The 20,532-nt window shown below is 38.0% G+C and overlaps 1 protein-coding gene across 1 annotated transcript in view; it reads left to right on the top strand.

Annotated features, from left to right (window-relative positions):
• Positions 1-20,532, top strand: part of LOC121432217 (neurogenic locus notch homolog protein 1-like) — a 65,620-nt gene that overhangs the window by 28,880 nt on the left and 16,208 nt on the right. Inside the window, exons 7-32 of the mRNA XM_041630071.1 lie at positions 480-628; positions 2,301-2,447; positions 2,798-2,929; positions 4,021-4,150; positions 5,466-5,570; positions 6,500-6,715; positions 8,899-9,013; positions 9,615-9,787; positions 11,603-11,726; positions 12,622-12,696; positions 13,784-14,011; positions 14,973-15,086; positions 15,311-15,424; positions 15,655-15,768; positions 15,992-16,105; positions 16,336-16,449; positions 16,673-16,786; positions 17,017-17,130; positions 17,355-17,468; positions 17,699-17,812; positions 18,037-18,150; positions 18,466-18,579; positions 18,803-18,916; positions 19,144-19,257; positions 19,482-19,595; positions 19,827-19,940. Of these exons, the coding sequence (XP_041486005.1) occupies positions 480-628; positions 2,301-2,447; positions 2,798-2,929; positions 4,021-4,150; positions 5,466-5,570; positions 6,500-6,715; positions 8,899-9,013; positions 9,615-9,787; positions 11,603-11,726; positions 12,622-12,696; positions 13,784-14,011; positions 14,973-15,086; positions 15,311-15,424; positions 15,655-15,768; positions 15,992-16,105; positions 16,336-16,449; positions 16,673-16,786; positions 17,017-17,130; positions 17,355-17,468; positions 17,699-17,812; positions 18,037-18,150; positions 18,466-18,579; positions 18,803-18,916; positions 19,144-19,257; positions 19,482-19,595; positions 19,827-19,940 (3,304 nt within the window). The remainder of the gene's footprint in view (positions 1-479; positions 629-2,300; positions 2,448-2,797; positions 2,930-4,020; positions 4,151-5,465; positions 5,571-6,499; positions 6,716-8,898; positions 9,014-9,614; positions 9,788-11,602; positions 11,727-12,621; positions 12,697-13,783; positions 14,012-14,972; positions 15,087-15,310; positions 15,425-15,654; positions 15,769-15,991; positions 16,106-16,335; positions 16,450-16,672; positions 16,787-17,016; positions 17,131-17,354; positions 17,469-17,698; positions 17,813-18,036; positions 18,151-18,465; positions 18,580-18,802; positions 18,917-19,143; positions 19,258-19,481; positions 19,596-19,826; positions 19,941-20,532) is intronic.

Below are 20,532 nucleotides of genomic sequence, written 5' to 3' on the forward strand. Positions count from 1 at the left end.
CGAGAGTCCTGAACCTGGCAAGCTGCTCTAAGTTTAAATAATGACATGGATCCAAACGACTGGGACTGTCTCCATCTCAATCTTTCTTTCTACCCCCCTTTGTGTGTATGTGGGTGTGTGTGTGTCTCTCTCTCACTCTTGGGTATCCCAGGCCTAAAACATTTCCCATCGACTCGTGTTTTAAATTGGCATTTGAGAGAGTAAAATGGCCCTAATACTTCCTCCATTAAAAAAATAGTTCCAAATTAAGTGGTGATATATCTTTCCAATGCGAAAAAAGGAAGTTCAGTAGGTACCCTCCCTAGAATCAGTGTTAGATTGTCAATCATATTCATTCATTTTTGTCAGCAATATAAAAAAAATAAGAATGGGTTGGCTCGAATGAATATCCTTTTCCTGCCAGTTGTAATTAGGCCCGTGTAACCCTTACCCCATCCAATCCATCTAATCTTGATTGTTCTCTCTGATATCTTACACAGGCAACAAGTCCTTCTGGTAATGTCGAGAGTATAACACCCACTGAAGTTGCAGATACTACCTTTCCAGAGTTCTGCACCTGGCAAGCTGCTTTAAGTTTAAATAATGACACGGATCCAAACGACTGGGACTTAGCCTTACTCTTTACTGGGTCAGTCACAAAATACCAACACCAATCTGCCAAGAATTAATATTTAAGCATAACTAAGTAGCAGGAAAAGATAAAATTGTTCTAAAGAGGCATGTTTAAATTACGAATTTCGCTCCTAGATTTACAAATTGCAGACACTTTATAAACACTTATATCGATAGTTTTATAAACAGAAATATTTTTTAATCATTCAATGAACTTTTATTCACATTCGTTTGAATATCTGCCGTTTTTAATGATTAACCTAAATAGAGTCATTAGTATTACCACTATCAACAAAATTACTTTAGCAAGGCTTTTGCTTGGCTTTTTGCTTGATTCCGTACATGAGTAAGCAAATAATATTTCCTTTTAAGTTCAAGCAATCGCTGATGCTAGCATTTCCTTGACGGTTACGCTACTGCTAAAAAAGCGTATGCATAAAGCTTGGCGAGCTGTATCTGGGTTTCAAACAGAAAACCACATTTCTAAAAAGTTCAACATCTGCACTTTAATTTGATACCCCAATTAAAGAAAATGGTCAAGAAATAACAAAGTTCTGGTTATTTGAAATGACGCTTGAATTTCGATTATTTCATGAAATGAAGAGGTTTTACAAGCTAGCGTGCACACTCTCTCGTCACTCCGTTTCGTTGACGATCAGCCATGCAGTAAGTCTTTTGTTAACCATGCGATGGCTTCTGTGGGAAACCAGTGAAAACACGTCTATTTAATGAAATTATGGAAATGCAAGCATCGTTTCGAGGAAACATAACTTTTTTACTTCTTGGCCATTTTTTATGATCAAAATATGAAATAAAAGAGCAGATATTGAAATTTTTAGACATGTGATTTTCTTTTTGAAATTCGGATACCCCCACCAAATGAGTTTTTGGTATCCTTTGTTCAAATTGTTTTTGCTCACTTATGCGTGAATGAGGAATAATCTAAGTATTTCAGATGAAAGAAGAGATTCTAAGCTTTACATTGGTAGGTCATTTGTCTATGGTATTTGTGATTAAGTTATGATAAATTATTGCTAAATTTCGGTTTCGTTTTTTCTTGGACGCACTGTGCAAAAGAAGTGGTAATTTGCACTGCCACACCTTTGCGTTTGAGTCCTGGCTTTTCTTTGAGTCGTGTTCGCACCAACGTGACATAGCTTTTGTTCAAACCACTAGCAATCGCTTTCTGAAGGCAAGAAAAGTAAAGGGTTCAAGCACTAGCAAGCGGTTACGCATATGAAATAAAGCAGTTGCTGAAGAATGATCTTTTGCTTGGCTAGCAATTGCTTGTGCTTTAAGAGATTGCTTGCCAGCAAATGCTACTTTTTATGCATCTGACCCAATATTTGGCACTCTGAACGTTATTATTACACGCTGCTCCCTTGGTAAAATGCATGTCATGTAAATCTCGTTCACAGTTTTTTTTCATTTACTTAAGGTCATTAATGAAGTATAGTTTTTCATATCCTGGTCAGTCGTAAAGAAATGATTAATCAAGATTGAGTAAAGATTTAAAATCAGACGTAAACACCTGATTCAACTGCATCTTTTCAATGGAGCAAACTGGATCAGGGGACAGCATGTAGAAAAGTATAATTCGCTAAAAATCAATAAATAATGAGCTATCATTTAATGGCGTAAGCATCATCAAAGCTTTTGTTGTTTGGTTGCGTCTATTTTTCCAACAGTCACGATATCTACCGTGATAACATGGAGTACATTCTGCAAGGTCGGGCAAGGCTAGGTGGAACTTGTGACGTCGATAATAAGTGTTCAGTCACCGAGAATACTGGATTGTCAGCTGGTCTTACCATGGCTCATGAAACAGGACATTCGTAAGTCATTTCATTATATACAATTGAATTACATTTAGTAGTATCGACTTTCGTGTGTAATCTCATGATATGTGTCGAGGGTTGGTGTGTCGCATTTGTTCCGGACGACAGACGCTTCTACGACGGTTTAGAACTATATCTGTGACTACGCCTCGCGAATAAAACGTTACGAACAGGACGTAATCGAGTAGACGTACGGCAAAGGCTGTACGTGTGTGGGGTGAGGGCGTGAGGGTGTGTTCGCGTAGGCGCGCGTATGTGTGCGTTTGTGTGAGGGAGGGTGTTTGTGTATGTGTTTGGCCATCAGCACTAACTGCCCGTCTACGGACAATTGTCTATTTTAAATCCAGTCTTGGAGTGCAACACGATGTCCTGTATGGATGTGAAGAAGGTGTAAACATCATGGCTACCGCCTCAGCTTTGAGCTCTGGAGCAATGGAGTGGTCATCCTGCAGTTCCGAACATATGAAGATGTTTATCAGGTGAGTGATATCACTCACATCATTGATGTTTCAGTATTGAAACAGTTCGTAGCTTCATTTTACGCATGATTAGAAGAAGGACATTGACCTCCAATGACATGTTGTTTTAAAATTGAATTCACCAACTTTGATGTCTTGATTATTATTCATTAGAGACTGATATTAACATTTTACCAAGCACATTGTAATATCAACGTGCTAATGCATTCAAAGTAGAAGTGTTACTGGTACCTTGAAAGGCATTCTAGTTACCTAGTCTATCCAATTTCTGCATCCTGCTATGTCATGTATGCCAAGATAATATCTTGCTTTGGAATTTACCTATCCTAATGAAAGAAAGGAGATATCAACTCCGAATTGAATATACAGCGCATGTATTATGGTGTCATACATCAATTAAACCATACTAAATGCCGAATGGAAACAAAACTGCAATCGAAATTAGGGTGGCAAATGGTATTGGTATCCTTCGAAATGTGTACCCGGGCATCGGGAAATTAAGACGAGGGGCCCGTTTCATTAAACTTGTTACAATAATAACTTTGCAATTACAGAACAAAGCTACTGTAAGCATTCAATTTGATTGACTGATGGTAAACCTGTAATATAATTTGTACATTGGTTACCATAACCAGTCTTTGTGGAAAGGAAACCAAGATGGGTGTATACAGGACGAGAAGGAGTCAAAGACTCTTTATTAGTATTTGCAAAAACGTATTGTAGACTAAATTTAATGTTCAAATTTATAGATACTCTGTCTGCATCTATTGGAATGCGGGTAATAATAACTGTGATTAAAATGATAGTGAAAATAATGATGATAATGACACTTATTATAATGATAATAGTAATGATGATTATAGTGATAACGATGATGATGGTGATGATGGTGATGATGATGATGATGATAACTAGAGTAAGGAGAATCGTGACAATAATGATAATAATGATAGTTAAAAATGGTAAAATAACAAAAAGGCTAATCGACCACACCTTCTCTTTTTACTGCTCCAGGCTCCAATTGTCAATGACAAGAAGAACAACCCATTTTTCAAGATGATCAAACTAATTTCACTTTTATTTTATTCCAGCTCTCGTAGATGTATGGATGACGTACCTGTTCATTCTTTGGCTGACATTTTTGATATCCCGAGTCAAGATCTCAATGAACAGTGTCGGCAGGTTATGGAAGACCCAGATGCAGAGAGTTGCATAACAATTGTAAGTTGAAACTATTTCATTCTGTGACTCTCCAAGAATGCACCCTCTCCCCTTCAACTTTTATAATCAGATGAACAAAAAGGAAACGTAACCATGACGTAACAAACTATTTCTTGGGATTTCCGCTCCTCACAAGGCGGAAATCCTATGTCTTTGAGGTCATAGAAGTGTCAGGCCTACTAACACGTATGAGAGTTGGATAGACTTTGTTGTTAAGCACATATGTGTATGTTTTCTTCATGTAATCACACAGCACAACTGAAAGAAAATCGTCACTACCACTTGCGTAGCCCCATGTTTCCAACTGCAAGAGGTTACCAGCTGGTAACTCCTTGCTGTTACACACCCATCTCTCGGCGAACATTGGCCTCTTAACAAAGGCTCAGGAATGAGGTCACAAATCCATTATGATCATGATGATGATGATGGTGGTGGTGGTGGTGGTGGTTGTGGCGGTGATGATTATGATTGGTCATGATTATAATAGTGATGATGGTGGCTCAGATGATGATACCAGCGCAGACACTTTCTACAACGCACCTGAGCAATTCCTTTGAAAATTCAAGTCAAATCACAATGAACAGCTGAGAGGTTTTTGTCGAAAGTTGGTGGACCTGGACAGCAGATCGTCCGATAATTCGGACCGGACGGAAAACGTGCAAATATGTCGTTTGTCCAGAGTCCAGGACAACACTGCCGTTTCGATTCACCGATTTTTGACAAAGGGTATTTTATCATTGACGGGCTTTGACAAAAGACGTTATAGAAAGCGTCAGCGTAGTAATTGCAAAAATCCCCTACTAATAATGTTGATAGTGACGATGAAACTGATGACGACGCTGGTGGTGTTCAAAATGACGATTATGATGATGACGATGATGATTATATTGCTGTTGTGGCTGAGGTGGATGTCGGAAATAATCAAGATAGGTAGTAATGGAAAGAAAACTTCCTAAATCGTGGAGCGTTGTGGCCCAGTGGATTAGTCTCCAGACTTTGAAACAGACGTTCGTGGGTTCGAATCCCAACCATGGCGTGATTTCTTTCAGCAAGAAATTTATCCACAATGTGCTGCACTCAACCCAGGTGAGGTAAGTGGGTACCTGGCAAGAATTTATTCCTTGAAACGCAGCGCGCGTACAGCTGCATTGCTAAAGCCAGGGTAATTATGCTGCATATACTGTAGAGCGCATAGAGACTTCTGACAAAGTAAGTATTAAGCGCTATATAAGCAAGTATAATTATTATTAAAATGATGGCGAAAGTGACAATGATCATGATAATGAAAACGATTGCCCTGTCTATCGCATTACAGACGAACTGCACACGTTTGTATTGCACTCTTCCTGGAAGTTCATCCTGCAGGTCTAATTCAGTTCCAGCAGAAGGAAGTCCATGTGGTGATCTTAGTGGTAATATGGTATGTATGTTTTTGTTCATTTGAATGCATTCGTTAACATTGGTTTTACTCTAAAGACTGAGCTGGACGCTCCCAATAACAGTTTCCTGTTTTTTATGATATGGTGTGAAGCTACCATGAAGTTGTCACGTGAATTACTTTTTGTTCTACCTTACTGCTGCTTGACACCGAGTAATGATGAATACAGTTTTAATGTGCATGAAATAAATGGACGATATCGAGCCCCCAATGCTGACATGAATTTTGACGAATCATGTCGGTGGAGAACCGGTGCGCCGCTGCGGCCGTTATCTCGTCACCGACGTGGATTCCCCTTGCTCTACCTTAGACAGTTTAAACGGAGGTCTGTGGTCTATAGTCTAGCTTTAGGTGGTTTTCCTCGAATTACTGAAATTAAAATCCTAATATACCCTACCGTTTCCAGGACTAACTCTAATATTTCTATTAAAAAAAACACTTCAGAGAATTTCAATACCAGATGGTGCATAAAATAATACATATCATAAAAGAAACTTCCTGTGCATCTGCACAACAGTGCCACAGAACTGTAAAAACTATTTATAACACTTGTACAAAAATATGACGTCCACCTGATAATAAAAATATTTACAACACTTGTACGTATCTAACAGGGGTTGTAAATATTCCAAACATATACATCTATACACCCTAACCGGGATCTAGTAATTTTTGTAACACAAATATAATTTAATTCTATGAAATTTCTTTCCTAACAGAAATGATTGGAGATAAAATAATTACTTTTTATAATGGCTTGTGTACAGAAGGCCTGGAATGAAACGGCAAGTTTGATCATGTGCTAGGCTTGTGTAAAGACCCAATTACTGATAAAAGTTCCAATTAGGGTCTGTGCCGGAAGACTAATAACCTTTTGGTGTGGGTTTTTTTTTGTACTCTATCGTTCACAGAGGTGCATAAATACAAAATGCGTGAGTGCATCAATTGCGCTTCCGGCGGCAGTGGATGGTGGATGGACAGAGTTCGGTGCCGAGTTTTCCACATGCTCTCGTTCTTGCGGGACAGGGGTTCAATACCGCAGCAGAGCCTGTACGAATCCCAGGCCACAGTGGGGCGGTGCACCATGTGAGGGGCAAAGCCATATCTACAAGATTTGCAACGAACAGGTAATTTCGTTTTTGTCATACTTTGCTGCACTGCAGAGTAAAGTAATTTTGATATTGTAGAGGTATTTTTAAAATGTTCCATTTAGTAATTCCAGTTGATTAGCTTCATAAGAAAACACATCGGATCTAAAGTTAGTGCAGATCAAAAAATCAGCTCATACCTACAGCTGATTAATCAACTGTTCATCCATTGTGACGTCAGCGCGCAGAGTGCAAAATATGCATTGATTATGATGCGCATAAACATAACTGTGGAACGTCCTCAAGTACTAGTATATTTTGGTACTGACACCCACCACTTCACAATTGCATTTACCATTGTAATCGTGAATGTAAATTACAACACGCTGTTAACAAGGAATAAAATTTCTCAAGCACTGGCGTGTTGATGGGTGGGGGGATGACTGAAATATTTTGGCTTTTTTTTGCAATCATGTTTTTAGATATATGCAAGGAATTGTCATTGATATGTCCACAGTGGCGTACCGTGGGTCACGGCATTGGGACGGGGGCACCAGCAAAATGTTTGAATCACTGAGTGAGCACGCTCAGTTGCCAGTTATACTGACCTAATACAGACATTTTCTGGACAATGTCATTAAACGGATATGCATCTCACCGATCAAATAATGCGACCGCGAGCTGAAATATTTTTATATTCACACCTAAAAAGAAACATTATAATCAAATTTTTGTAATCATGTTAGGTACCTGTCTCGCTAAACAATCCAAGCGCGAAACGCGAGCTGAAGTTTTCGTATATTTTGACCCCAAACAGCGAGATTTTGAGGAATATATTTTAGGAATCCATTAAGAGTATGAATATCTCACCATAGTCATCTAACATGTCTAATGCGAGTGCCAATCGCTTGCTGGTTTATAAGAATTACATCTGAACACATGAAACACTTTTGTAGTCATTGCAATCATGATTATCATACGCATCTCACTAATCAAATATTGCGAGCACGAAGCGCGAGCTGAAAATTTAGATAATTCAGACCTGAAGTGGGGCATTCTAAGGTTTCTTTGTAGGAATTAACTAGGACCATACGTATTTCAATATCCAAATGATGCGAGCGCGCAGTGCGAGCTGAAAATTTTTGATATTCAGATCAGAAGAAGGGACATTTTAAAGACTGATTTTAGGAATTCATGAAGAACGTAATCACGGACAGGAAATGTTTCATATTATGCGAAATGCTTCATATATATACGAAGACCTTAATATGGGGCAATCACTTTTTGAGTCATGAAAAAGAAGCATATGTCACTACACAAAACAATGATAATTCAAGTGCTAGGAAATATATTTGGTTTATATTGACTTGAAAACGGGATGTTTCAGTACAACAGGATTATATATCTCGTTAACAGACAATGCAAGCACCAGGAACAATGAAGACGTAGGCCCTGGGCAAATTATGTTTAATGAAGTTATGATAAAATGTTTCTTTATGTAATGTAACATAACATAATATAATATAACATTATTATGAAATATTTTCTTCTTTCCCACTAAACGTTTCTCTTTTCCTCCCTCTTTTCTCCTTTCCCCTTTTCCCCGTTTTTTTGGGGGGGGTCAGCCGATTGGGGGGGGACTTGCCCCCCATCCCCCCCCCCGTAGTTACACCACTGTATGTCCATATGGCAAATACCCCTCAAATATTATTATCTTTTTTACCCCATGATGGTTTAATGATTTTATTAGAGATTACATTAAAAAGAATTGACATTCCATCCTAATCCCTTCCCAAATTACCCCAACATTGATGAATTGGAAGAAACAGGAGTTTCTCTTCAATGTTATAATAAGGACATAAGTATTTCGTTTGGAAATGGTGAACTGGCTCTTTATTTGTTTTATTTGTTAAGCGGTATTTCAGGAAGAATTTTCACCAATAAAACAATTATCTCTTGTGATTTTTTTAAATTTCTTTCGTAAAAAGTGGGGGGGGGATGTTTGTACAGGCCATCCCCCCTCCTCGAAAAGTGGGGGGTGTATCCCCCCATCCCCCGGGATTTACGCCAGTATTCTCAGGTTTAAAGAGTGAAATTATCGTTTTGTTTCCTTCTTTTATTTCAGTGTATTTTTACAATTTGCTGTCCTTTTTTTAAGTTTCCTGTAGATGTTTTTACTATTATATTGGTAAATAAGTTCACAAATTGTCATTTCCATCCAGCCCTGCATGACATCACAAGACGATTACCGAAATGAGCAGTGTGCCTCAACAAATTCAATTCCATTTGGTGGTGTGACCTACGAGTGGACAGATTATCAACATTCAACTTTTTTAGGTAATTAATTCATCTTTATGATTTTTTAACGCTTCTTGTTGAATTCCTTTTTTATCACATCGAAGAGGGGCGGTTTAATTGTACCATCGTCCTTTTGTCTTTGTGTACTTGTAGCTCAACAACGTCACCCTTTTGTCTCTTTGTTTCCACTTGCTTGTCAGATGTTTCAAGGAAGAATCTTTGACAATGTTTTTGATTGCCTCTCGGATAAGTGTTGCATTGTTTCATTTCATATAGTATCTGGTAGGAGGTGCAGGGGTTAGTTGGTACGATTCTAGCAGTGGGTAATGAGCCTGACATTATGAGGGGGGGATATGGAGTATCGCGTAATATTCGAATAAAAATGCGAGCAATACAGCGGGTCCCCAAAGAAATGTCTCTCGGATAAAAGGCTGAATTAATTCAAAAATTGAACATCATCCTCAATTAAATTTGTGGAAAAAAGAAGTTCATTTTATGTTGTAACTTCTATTTAAAAAAAAAACAGTAAGCAATAATCAAAATTTGTAATGTATAAGTGCCAGCCTTTCCTACCCTAGTACATTAAAAAACATCAGTAGCTCAAGATATGCTCTCCTTTGATGCAAACTTGTATTTGCAGGAGATGAGGTCTGCGAGAAGAGTTGTCTGACAACAGGGACGAATGGACTTTTTCGCAGCGACAGACCGGGAAACTTCCACGACGGGACCCTGTGCTGGCAGGAATTACCCAGTGATGTCGCTAAATCATTCGAGTTTACCAAGTCAATTTGTCTCAATGGAAAGTGCCAGCAGGTAATTTCATCGAAAGGTTTCTTTTTCACTTAAACCTCTAAACTTATATCAAATTAAAAAAAATAGGCTGTCATTATTAGTGTAGACATTGCTACTGCGATGGGGACGAATTATAATGCAGTAAATGTACTGAAAATGTCCGTCAAAAGAACAGCTGGGATGGCTTAGTCGAAAAATTGGTGAAAGGATACAGCAGATTCGTCCTAAGTTTCGGAGATAACAAAAAAAAACCGCAAATATATTATTATGTCCACCAGGATAAAACTGCCTTTTTTCAATTAAAAAAATTTCGACAAAGACTTCTTGGTTGTGCTTGTCATGAAGGCATTTGACAATAAATTTGCTATGTTCTTAAAACCGTCGTGCGACGGGGAAGATAAAATAAGCTACAGACTTCGATAAACAACCTCCATTGTCAATATTTCATCTGTAAGAGAGATCGGGTTACCTTTTTTATGTTTTTAATTGGTTGGCTTTGAATTAGCTACTCTCAGTTCTGTGTATCCGTATCTATGAACACTATACAATAGGGTAGTAAAATAATGTACATGATAGCTACGTCATGTTAATTTTCTCATCATCACCCTGTTTCTCATTCGGGGGCTGTTTTCTAAACTAGCTGTTCAAAGAAGTTATGAATGACTTTATGAGCAACTGGTGATACTTTCTTGTGGTAAACGACGTACCCCCAAATTTGCATTGGTGCTGTGTTAGCTCCGAAGAAAGGGTCACCAGTCGTGCCTTAAACAGATTAAGTCGTTCGTAACTTCCGTACAGCTTGATGAAATACCCAACAGGTCATATGCGTGATGCAGTACTAAGTCGAATGAGACCAGGGGGTGTTTCACAAAGAGTTAAGTATGACTCATATAGTCGCACTTAAATGCCTAGTTGCGTGGGGGATCAAAGGTAGGACCACAATGATCAGATCATACCACAATACTGCGTATTAAACAAGATTGCGTCTTGCATAATCATATACCAGTCCGCATTTAAGTGCGACTCTAAGGGGGTGTGGCAAGAAAATATTTGCAATCAATTGCAATATTTTTGTTGCAAACTTACAACTGATAGATCAACGTTAGCTGTAGAAAATAAGATTAAACTTCTTGTTTCAAGGAGCAAATTAGCAATCAAATCACTAATTTGCAATTAACTGCGATACATATGATTGATTTAGGGACCGAAATTGACTTGCAATTGATCGCAAGTTTCTTACAACACCCCATTTTTCATACATGTACTTAAAACTTTATGAAACACCCCAAGGGGGGCTGTTTGATAAAGCTGTTCGTAAGTTTAGAGCGACTTTAAGAACGACTGGTGATCCATTCTTACGCGGTAAACCATCGCCAATGAATACCATTTACCACAAGAAAGGATCACCAGTCCTCCTTAAAAGTCGCTCTTAACTTACGAACAACTTTATGAAACACCCACCAGGTGAGTGTTTTATAAAGCTGTTCGTAAGTTACGAATGACTAAACGGACGACTGGTGACCCTTTCTTTTGCAACATGATGAATCCCTATGAAGCTGACCTAAGAACATGTTCCAGTCGTGCATAAAGTCATGCGTAATTTACGAACATCTATAACATGTTCTAACGGGAAGTGTTCGTGATATCTGAATTGATAAGTCTGATAATCACTTTCCAGGGCCATTTTGCAGAAAGAAATGCGTTTGAACTCAAGCCAAAATATCAAGCTCAGGTCCAAAATGCGGATGGCTTTTAGAGTTCCGTTCATGGCACCTTTTTCTGCAACGCGTTCCAGGAATAATGCTAGGATCAGTGGAATAAACTTTTTCTCCACAGAATTTCGGATGCGATGGCGTTCTAGATTCTGGCCTTGTTTACGATGACTGCCATGTTTGCGATGGAGACGGCTCATCTTGCAACTGCACGAGTCTTGAGTTGACTTCTTGGTCATCAACAGGAGGTAAGACCGTGGGCGCCATCACATGGAGCATATGGGGGTGCCACCCCTATGAGTTTTACGAAGTGAAGGGGAGGAGGGCGAGAAGGTCAAAAAAAGAGAGGAAAATAAAAAGGAAGTAGAAAGGAAAAAAATATTTGTAAATGTTTATAGAAAGAGAGATATGGATCACGTGTCACCGCTAATCAATTAGGAAGAAAAACACATTGATGTCGTTACCCCTTATCACAACGCCATGGGGACGCACCTGGGTAAGATTCATTTCAAACTCGATCCCTCCATCTATCGAGGATCCCATATCTGTCACGCCCGTCTCTGTCCTATCACTCACATTTTAATCTAGCTTGGCCGTTGTGAGAGGGGGGGGGCTACGTTTTTCCCCGAAGATCAACATCCCGCAAAACATAATGACTGAGACTAAGAAGTCTCATTACTACCCCCCCCCCCTTCCCATCCATCCTACCGCCCCCGCGTCAATCGACTTCAGTAGCAGCCTCAAGTTGAGGGGGTGGGGATCGTATTGACACTTTTCTGACCATTCCTCTATATTGGATAGCTCCCCTTTCGCAAGCCAAACTGGACCACTCTCATCCCGGCTCTTGTTAGTAACGTATTTATTTTTTGGTACCGATTTGGAACCATATTAAAACGGAACTTTCGCCTACAACCAATCAATATAGTTCCGCAGTTCCATGATGATTAACGTGTCATGGCTTTAAAAAAAACCGATTGGATCAAGGATCCTACTTGAATATCTATTCATGAAAGTGCGATGACAATTTTGGATTTTTCAGAAGTCATTTATCTTGACAATTACCTCATCAATTGATCTTTCTTTTCAATCGCATTATTTAAATTGAATCACATAAAAATACGTGTTTATGATCTTGGTTTACAGAATCTGTGATTGCCACTATTCCTATTGGGGCAACTAGCATTACAGGTGATAGTTATGGAGATGACCATTTCTTAGGTGAGTATAATTGTGGAATAGTCATCGAAGCATGTGGTGCAGCGGTCTTGACTAGCGCCTTGTAAGCAGAGGGTCATTATTTTGTTCGAATCCTACCAAAACCTAACGTCTTTTGGCAAGGCTCCAATCCACTCTTTGCCACTCTATACCTAGGCGTTGAATGGATATCTGGTAGGATACGAAAGCTTATGTAACATGCATAGTAATTGTGTCTTGATTGGGACTGGATTGTGAGAATGCTCGGGGGGGGGAGAAAATTGTGTGCGGGCTAGGCACGATTCGATGACCGGGGTAACAACTTAGAAGAAGTAGAAGTAGTAGTAGTGGTGGTGGTGGTGGTAGTAGTAGTAGTTAGTAGTAGTTAGCAGTAATAGTAGTAGTAGTAGTAGTAGTAGTTAGTAATAGTAGTAGTAGTAGTAGTTAGTAGTAGTAGTAGTAGTAGTAGTAGTAGTAGAAGTAGGAGTAGTAGTAGTAGTAGTAGTTAGTAGTAGTGAGCAGTAGTTAGCAGTAATAGTAGTAGTAGGAGTAGTAGTAGTAGTAGTAGTTAGTAGTAGTGAGCAGTAGTTAGCAGTAATAGTAGTAGTAGGAGGAGTAGTAGTAGTAGTAGTAGTAGTAGTAGTGTAGTAGTAGTAGTAGTAGTAGTAGTAGTAGTAGTAGTAGTAGTAGTAGTAGTAGCAATAGTAGTAGAAGTAGTATAATTCATGACCGAGACATCACATTATTTATGTAGGATTGCGCTGTATGAAATATAGATATGTAGATTTGCGGATTTGCTGAACATTTTCTGTTTGATAAACTAGTGTGAAATTTGGTATCAACAATAACTGTAGCATTATCATTTTACATTTGCTGTACATGATAAACAAATATCTAGATAAAGTGCCGTACTCAAGGAATCCAACTCAAACATTTCTTGTGTGTATTCGGGCGCCTTTGATGAAATTAAATTGTATTCTGTTTATATTTTTCTCGACTGCAAGAAATGAGAGAGATAAGGACAATGGTGTAAGTATATGAGATAATAAACTTACTACGTAAATTTTTCAATTAATAATCGATTTCGATTATACTTATTCCTTTCAAACAGGACTGAGGGTTAATGGAGATTTTATATTTGGAATCGACACCACCGGGCCTACACTTACATCAGGCGGTGACTACGAAATTGGCAATATGCTGGTCAATTACGATCGAACGTTTCAGGTTGAGACCCACATACGATCGCTGTCTGATCCTTCTACGGAAACGCTCGATATCTTACTTTGGACATCGAGAACAACTGGCTTAAATGTCATATTAAATTACTGTTTGCCCAGTAAGGATGTGTATCTTTTCTCTTGTCTAGTCGCGTGTTTATTCAACCCACACCTAGACCCATAGATATGTTAAACACTAAATATAAAATTATCTATGATTAAAGATGTGATTATAAAAATATCTATGCACGAGTGAAATTGCAGCGAATCGTTTTGATACGCAACTTGTAACCAAAGATTAATGCAATGTAATAGAAACAGTTTAACTTTGTTTCCTTAATAGGACGTTGGTTGGTAGCGTATAATGTCAGGTGATATATCAAGTTCATTAATACAACTCCACAATTTTATATCGATTCATTAGAAAATTGGGAGAAAAGAATCTTTACGCAAGGAACAAGAGTTTATTTTTGTGATGTATCATTATAAGAAGATCATGAGCAATACGTTGGTTTTTTATATATCTGTATGGGCACGCTGAATACCCCAGGGTCGACTAACAGAAAGATCTGCTGCACTTAGATTTTAAGTGGCCATCTCATGTTGCGACAATTTCTAAAAGATAAAAAGCTTTTCAAAACAGGTTATATGTATACTTATAGGAACAAAAGATATTGGGTGACCTGACAACAAACTTGTTCTAATTTACATTTGTTGCATAAACGTGCAAATATATTTGAAATAATAAAATATTCTTGCTGTTACCTCAATAAGGTAATATGGAGTCAAGAAATGTTGTCTTTCTAATTTGATAAGAATGTTGTTTTAAAAAGAAAAATAATTCAAGTACGACACTCCTTATATATCTTGGTACCGTCTCTTCACTCATGGATGTTCGCAAGACGAAAATGAAAGACAAGATGGCAAACATTTTGTCTTCATTTATGATTTATCAAACAGAGGAAGCGATGCTAAAACATTTCTGCTTCTCTTTAGGTTTATAATAATTTCTTATACATCCTTATAACATAACATATTCTTTATTTATTTATCTATTTATTTTCATTGGTATTTTTTCAGTGTTTGACCCCTGCGATTCATCACCCTGTCAAAATGGAGGAATATGCTCTCCTGTTGATGGTCAATACTCATGCCAATGTCCAAACACTCATAATGGACCAAACTGTGAAACAGGTAAAGATTGGCAGTGTCTTTTTTGCAATTTCAGTGTTAGTCTAAAAAGATTGCGACACTCTTCCTAAAGATGTTTTACATTATCTTTGTATGCTATCGCCAAATCTCATTCTAACATGTGAGAGAGAGTGACTTTGGGTGTCAAGAAATTCCTACGTAGTTTCTCTATAAAACATGTTAATTTTTTATCCCTCTTGATTATTTTCATTGGTATATTTTTTCAGTGTTTGACCCCTGCGATTCATCACCCTGTCAGAATGGAGGAATATGCTCTCCTGCTGATGGTCAATACTCATGCCAATGTCCAAACACTCATATCGGACCAAACTGTGAAACAGGTAAAGATTGGCAATGTCTTTTTTGCAATTTCATTGTCAGTCTAAAAAGAAGTTGACACTCTTTCCAAAGATGTTTTCCTATATCTTTGTATACTATCGCTAAATTTCCTTCCTATGTGTTAGAGAGAGTGGCTTTGCGTGTCAAGAAACTCCTTCTACATAGTTTCTGTATAAATAACATGTTTAATGGTTTATCCCTCGTGATTATTTTCATTGGTATATTTTTTCAGTGTTTGACCCCTGCGATTCATCACCCTGTCAGAATGGAGGAATATGCTCTCCTGTTGATGGTCAATACTCATGCCAATGTCCAAACACTCATATCGGACCAAACTGTGAAACAGGTAAAGATTGGCAGTGTCTTTTTTGCAATTTCAGTGTTAGTCTAAAAAGATTGCGACACTCTTCCTAAAGATGTTTTACATTAACTTTGTATGCTATCGCCAAATCTCATTCTAACATGTGAGAGAGAGTGACTTTGGGTGTCAAGAAATTCCTACGTAGTTTCTCTATAAAACATGTCAATTTTTTATCCCTCTTGATTATTTTCATTGGTATATTTTTCAGTGTTTGACCCCTGCGATTCATCACCCTGTCAGAATGGAGGAATATGCTCTCCTGCTGATGGTCAATACTCATGCCAATGTCCAAACACTCATATCGGACCAAACTGTGAAACAGGTAAAGATTGGCAATGTCTTTTTTGCAATTTCATTGTCAGTCTAAAAAGAAGTTGACACTCTTTCCAAAGATGTTTTCCTATATCTTTGTATACTATCGCTAAATTTCCTTCCTATGTGTTAGAGAGAGTGGTTTTGCGTGTCAAGAAACTCCTTCTACATAGTTTCTCTATAAATAACATGTTTAATGGTTTATCCCTCGTGATTATTTTCATTGGTATATTTTTTCAGTGTTTGACCCCTGCGATTCATCACCCTGTCAGAATGGAGGAATATGCTCTCCTGTTGATGGTCAATACTCATGCCAATGTCCAAACACTCATATCGGACCAAACTGTGAAACAGGTAAAGATTGGCAGTGTCTTTTTGCAATTTCAGTGTTAGTCTAAAAAGATTGCGACACTCTTCCTAAAGATGTTTTACATTAACTTTGTATGCTATCGCCAAATCTCATTCTAACATGTGAGAGAGAGTGACTTTGGGTGTCAAGAAATTCCTACGTAGTTTCTCTATAAAACATGTCAATTTTTTATCCCTCTTGATTATTTTCATTGGTATATTTTTTCAGTGTTTGACCCCTGCGATTCATCACCCTGTCAGAATGGAGGAATATGCTCTCCTGCTGATGGTCAATACTCATGCCAATGTCCAAACACTCATATCGGACCAAACTGTGAAACAGGTAAAGATTGGCAATGTCTTTTTTGCAATTTCATTGTCAGTCTAAAAAGAAGTTGACACTCTTTCCAAAGATGTTTTCCTATATCTTTGTATACTATCGCTAAATTTCCTTCCTATGTGTTAGAGAGAGTGGTTTTGCGTGTCAAGAAACTCCTTCTACATAGTTTCTGTATAAATAACATGTTTAATGGTTTATCCCTCGTGATTATTTTCATTGGTATATTTTTTCAGTGTTTGACCCCTGCGATTCATCACCCTGTCAGAATGGAGGAATATGCTCTCCTGTTGATGGTCAATACTCATGCCAATGTCCAAACACTCATATCGGACCAAACTGTGAAACAGGTAAAGATTGGCAGTGTCTTTTTTGCAATTTCAGTGTTAGTCTAAAAAGATTGCGACACTCTTCCTAAAGATGTTTTACATTATCTTTGTATGCTATCGCCAAATCTCATTCTAACATGTGAGAGAGAGTGACTTTGGGTGTCAAGAAATTCCTACGTAGTTTCTCTATAAAACATGTTAATTTTTTATCCCTCTTGATTATTTTCATTGGTATATTTTTTCAGTGTTTGACCCCTGCGATTCATCACCCTGTCAGAATGGAGGAATATGCTCTCCTGCTGATGGTCAATACTCATGCCAATGTCCAAACACTCATATCGGACCAAACTGTGAAACAGGTAAAGATTGGCAATGTCTTTTTTGCAATTTCATTGTCAGTCTAAAAAGAAGTTGACACTCTTTCCAAAGATGTTTTCCTATATCTTTGTATACTATCGCTAAATTTCCTTCCTATGTGTTAGAGAGAGTGGTTTTGCGTGTCAAGAAACTCCTTCTACATAGTTTCTGTATAAATAACATGTTTAATGGTTTATCCCTCGTGATTATTTTCATTGGTATATTTTTTCAGTGTTTGACCCCTGCGATTCATCACCCTGTCAGAATGGAGGAATATGCTCTCCTGTTGATGGTCAATACTCATGCCAATGTCCAAACACTCATATCGGACCAAACTGTGAAACAGGTAAAGATTGGCAGTGTCTTTTTTGCAATTTCAGTGTTAGTCTAAAAAGATGGCGACACTCTTCCTAAAGATGTTTTACATTATATTTGTATGCTATCGCCAAATCTCATTCTAACATGTGAGAGAGAGTGACTGTGGATGTCAAGAAACTCCTACGTAGTTTCTCTATAAAACATGTTAATGGTTTATCCCTCTTGATTATTTTCATTGGTATATTTTTTCAGTGTTTGACCCCTGCGATTCATCACCCTGTCAGAATGGAGGAATATGCTCACCTGCTGATGGTCAATACTCATGCCAATGTCCAAACACTCATATCGGACCAAACTGTGAAACAGGTAAAGATTGGCAGTGTCTTTTTTGCAATTTCAGTGTTAGTCTAAAAAGATTGCGACACTCTTCCTAAAGATGTTTTACATTATCTTTGTATGCTATCGCCAATTCTCATTCTAACATGTGAGAGAGAGTGACTGTGGGTGTTCCTCTTCCTAAAGATGTTTTACATTATCTTTGTATGCTATCGCCAAATCTCATTCTAACATGTGAGAGAGAGAGAGTGACTTTGGGTGTCAAGAAATTCCTACGTAGTTTCTCTATAAATCATGTTAATGGTTTATCCCTCTTGATTATTTTCATTGGTATGGTTTTTTCAGTGTTTGACCCCTGCGATTCATCACCCTGTCAGAATGGAGGAATATGCTCACCTGCTGATGGTCAATACTCATGCCAATGTCCAAACACTCATATCGGACCAAACTGTGAAACAGGTAAAGATTGGCAGTGTCTTTTTTGCAATTTCAGTGTTAGTCTAAAAAGATTGCGACACTCTTCCTAAAGATGTTTTACATTATCTTTGTATGCTATCGCCAATTCTCATTCTAACATGTGAGAGAGAGTGACTGTGGGTGTCAAGAAACTCCTACGTAGTTTCTCTATAAAACATGTTAATGGTTTATCCCTCTTGATTATTTTCATTGGTATATTTTTCAGTGTTTGACCCCTGCGATTCATCACCCTGTCAGAATGGAGGAATATGCTCTCTTGTTGATGGTCAATACTCATGCCAATGTCCAAACACTCATATTGGACCAAACTGTGAAACAGGTAAAGAATGGCAGTGTCTTTTTTTGCATTTCCAGTGTTAGTCTTAAAAGAAGTTGACACTCTTTCCAAAGATGTTTTCCTATATCTTTGTATACTATCGCTAAATTTCCTTCCTAAGTGTTAGAGAGAGTGGCTTTGCGTGTCAAGAAACTCCTTGTACATAGTTTCTGTATAGAATATGTTAATAGTTTATCCCTCGTGATTATTTTCATTAATATCCTTTTCAGTGTTTGACCCCTGCGATTCATCACCCTGTCAGAATGGAGGAATATGCTCTCCTGTTGATGGTCAATACTCATGCCAATGTCCAAACACTCATATCGGACCAAACTGTGAAACAGGTAAAGATTGGCAGTGTCTTTCTTGCAATTTCAGTGTTAGTCTGAAAAGATTGCGACACTCTTCCTAAAGATGTTTTACATTATCTTTGTATGCTATCGCCAAATCTCATTCTAACATGTGAGAGAGAGTGACTGTGGGTGTCAAGAAACTCCTACGTAGTTTCTCTATAAAACATGTTAATGGTTTATCCCTCTTGATTATTTTCATTGGTATATTTTTTCAGTGTTTGACCCCTGCGATTCATCACCCTGTCAGAATGGAGGAATATGCTCTCCTGTTGATGGTCAATACTCATGCCAATGTCCAAACACTCATATTGGACCAAACTGTGAAACAGGTAAAGAATGGCAATGTCTTTTTTTTGCATTTCCAGTGTTAGTCTTAAAAGATTGCGATCCTCTTCCTAAAGATGTTTTACATTATCTTTGTATGCTATCGCCAAATCTCATTCTAACATGTGAGAGAGAGAGAGTGACTTTGGGTGTCAAGAAATTCCTACGTAGTTTCTCTATAAATCATGTTAATGGTTTATCCCTCTTGATTATTTTCATTGGTATGGTTTTTTCAGTGTTTGACCCCTGCGATTCATCACCCTGTCAGAATGGAGGAATATGCTCTCCTGTTGATGGTCATTATTCATGCCAATGTCCAAACACTCATATTGGACCAAACTGTGGAACAGGTAAAGAATAGCATATAGTGTCTTTTTTGCAATTTCAGTGTTAGTCTAAAAAGATTGCAACACTCTTCCTAAGATGTTTCATATTATATCTTTGTACACTATCACCGAATCTCCTTTCGACGTGTGAGAGTGGCTTTGCGTGTCAAGAAACTCCTTCTACATAGTTTCTGTATAGAACATGTAAAAGTTAATGCTACTTTTTGGTAAGGATATCAAAATAAGTTCGTACAGAATCCAATGAAATGACCACCAAAGTGTCTGTTTGTATAACTAACACACGTGCCAAAGCATTCTGGAAGAAATTGTGTAATTACTTAGAAATCAGCAAATTAGCACAGGATTTGGGTAGAGCGTCGGGCCCGACGCTCTAAGCAGTAATTATACATTGTCCAACGTGCGCTTATTTGTGTTGGGGATCTTCGGTGTGAACATTTTTCAGCGTAGATTTCAAGATTTCACAAAGTTCAGTTAATGAAACTGTACCAGATCTAGATCCTCGATTATATACTGACAATTAAGCCTTGTTTTACAGACTTTCTTATGAAATCAGTGTTTTCTGCAACTACTGGAATTTCTCTTTAATGGTTTATCC

The sequence above is a fragment of the Lytechinus variegatus genome, chromosome 18 (genome assembly GCF_018143015.1).
Source record: "Lytechinus variegatus isolate NC3 chromosome 18, Lvar_3.0, whole genome shotgun sequence".
NCBI lineage: Eukaryota > Metazoa > Echinodermata > Echinoidea > Temnopleuroida > Toxopneustidae > Lytechinus > Lytechinus variegatus.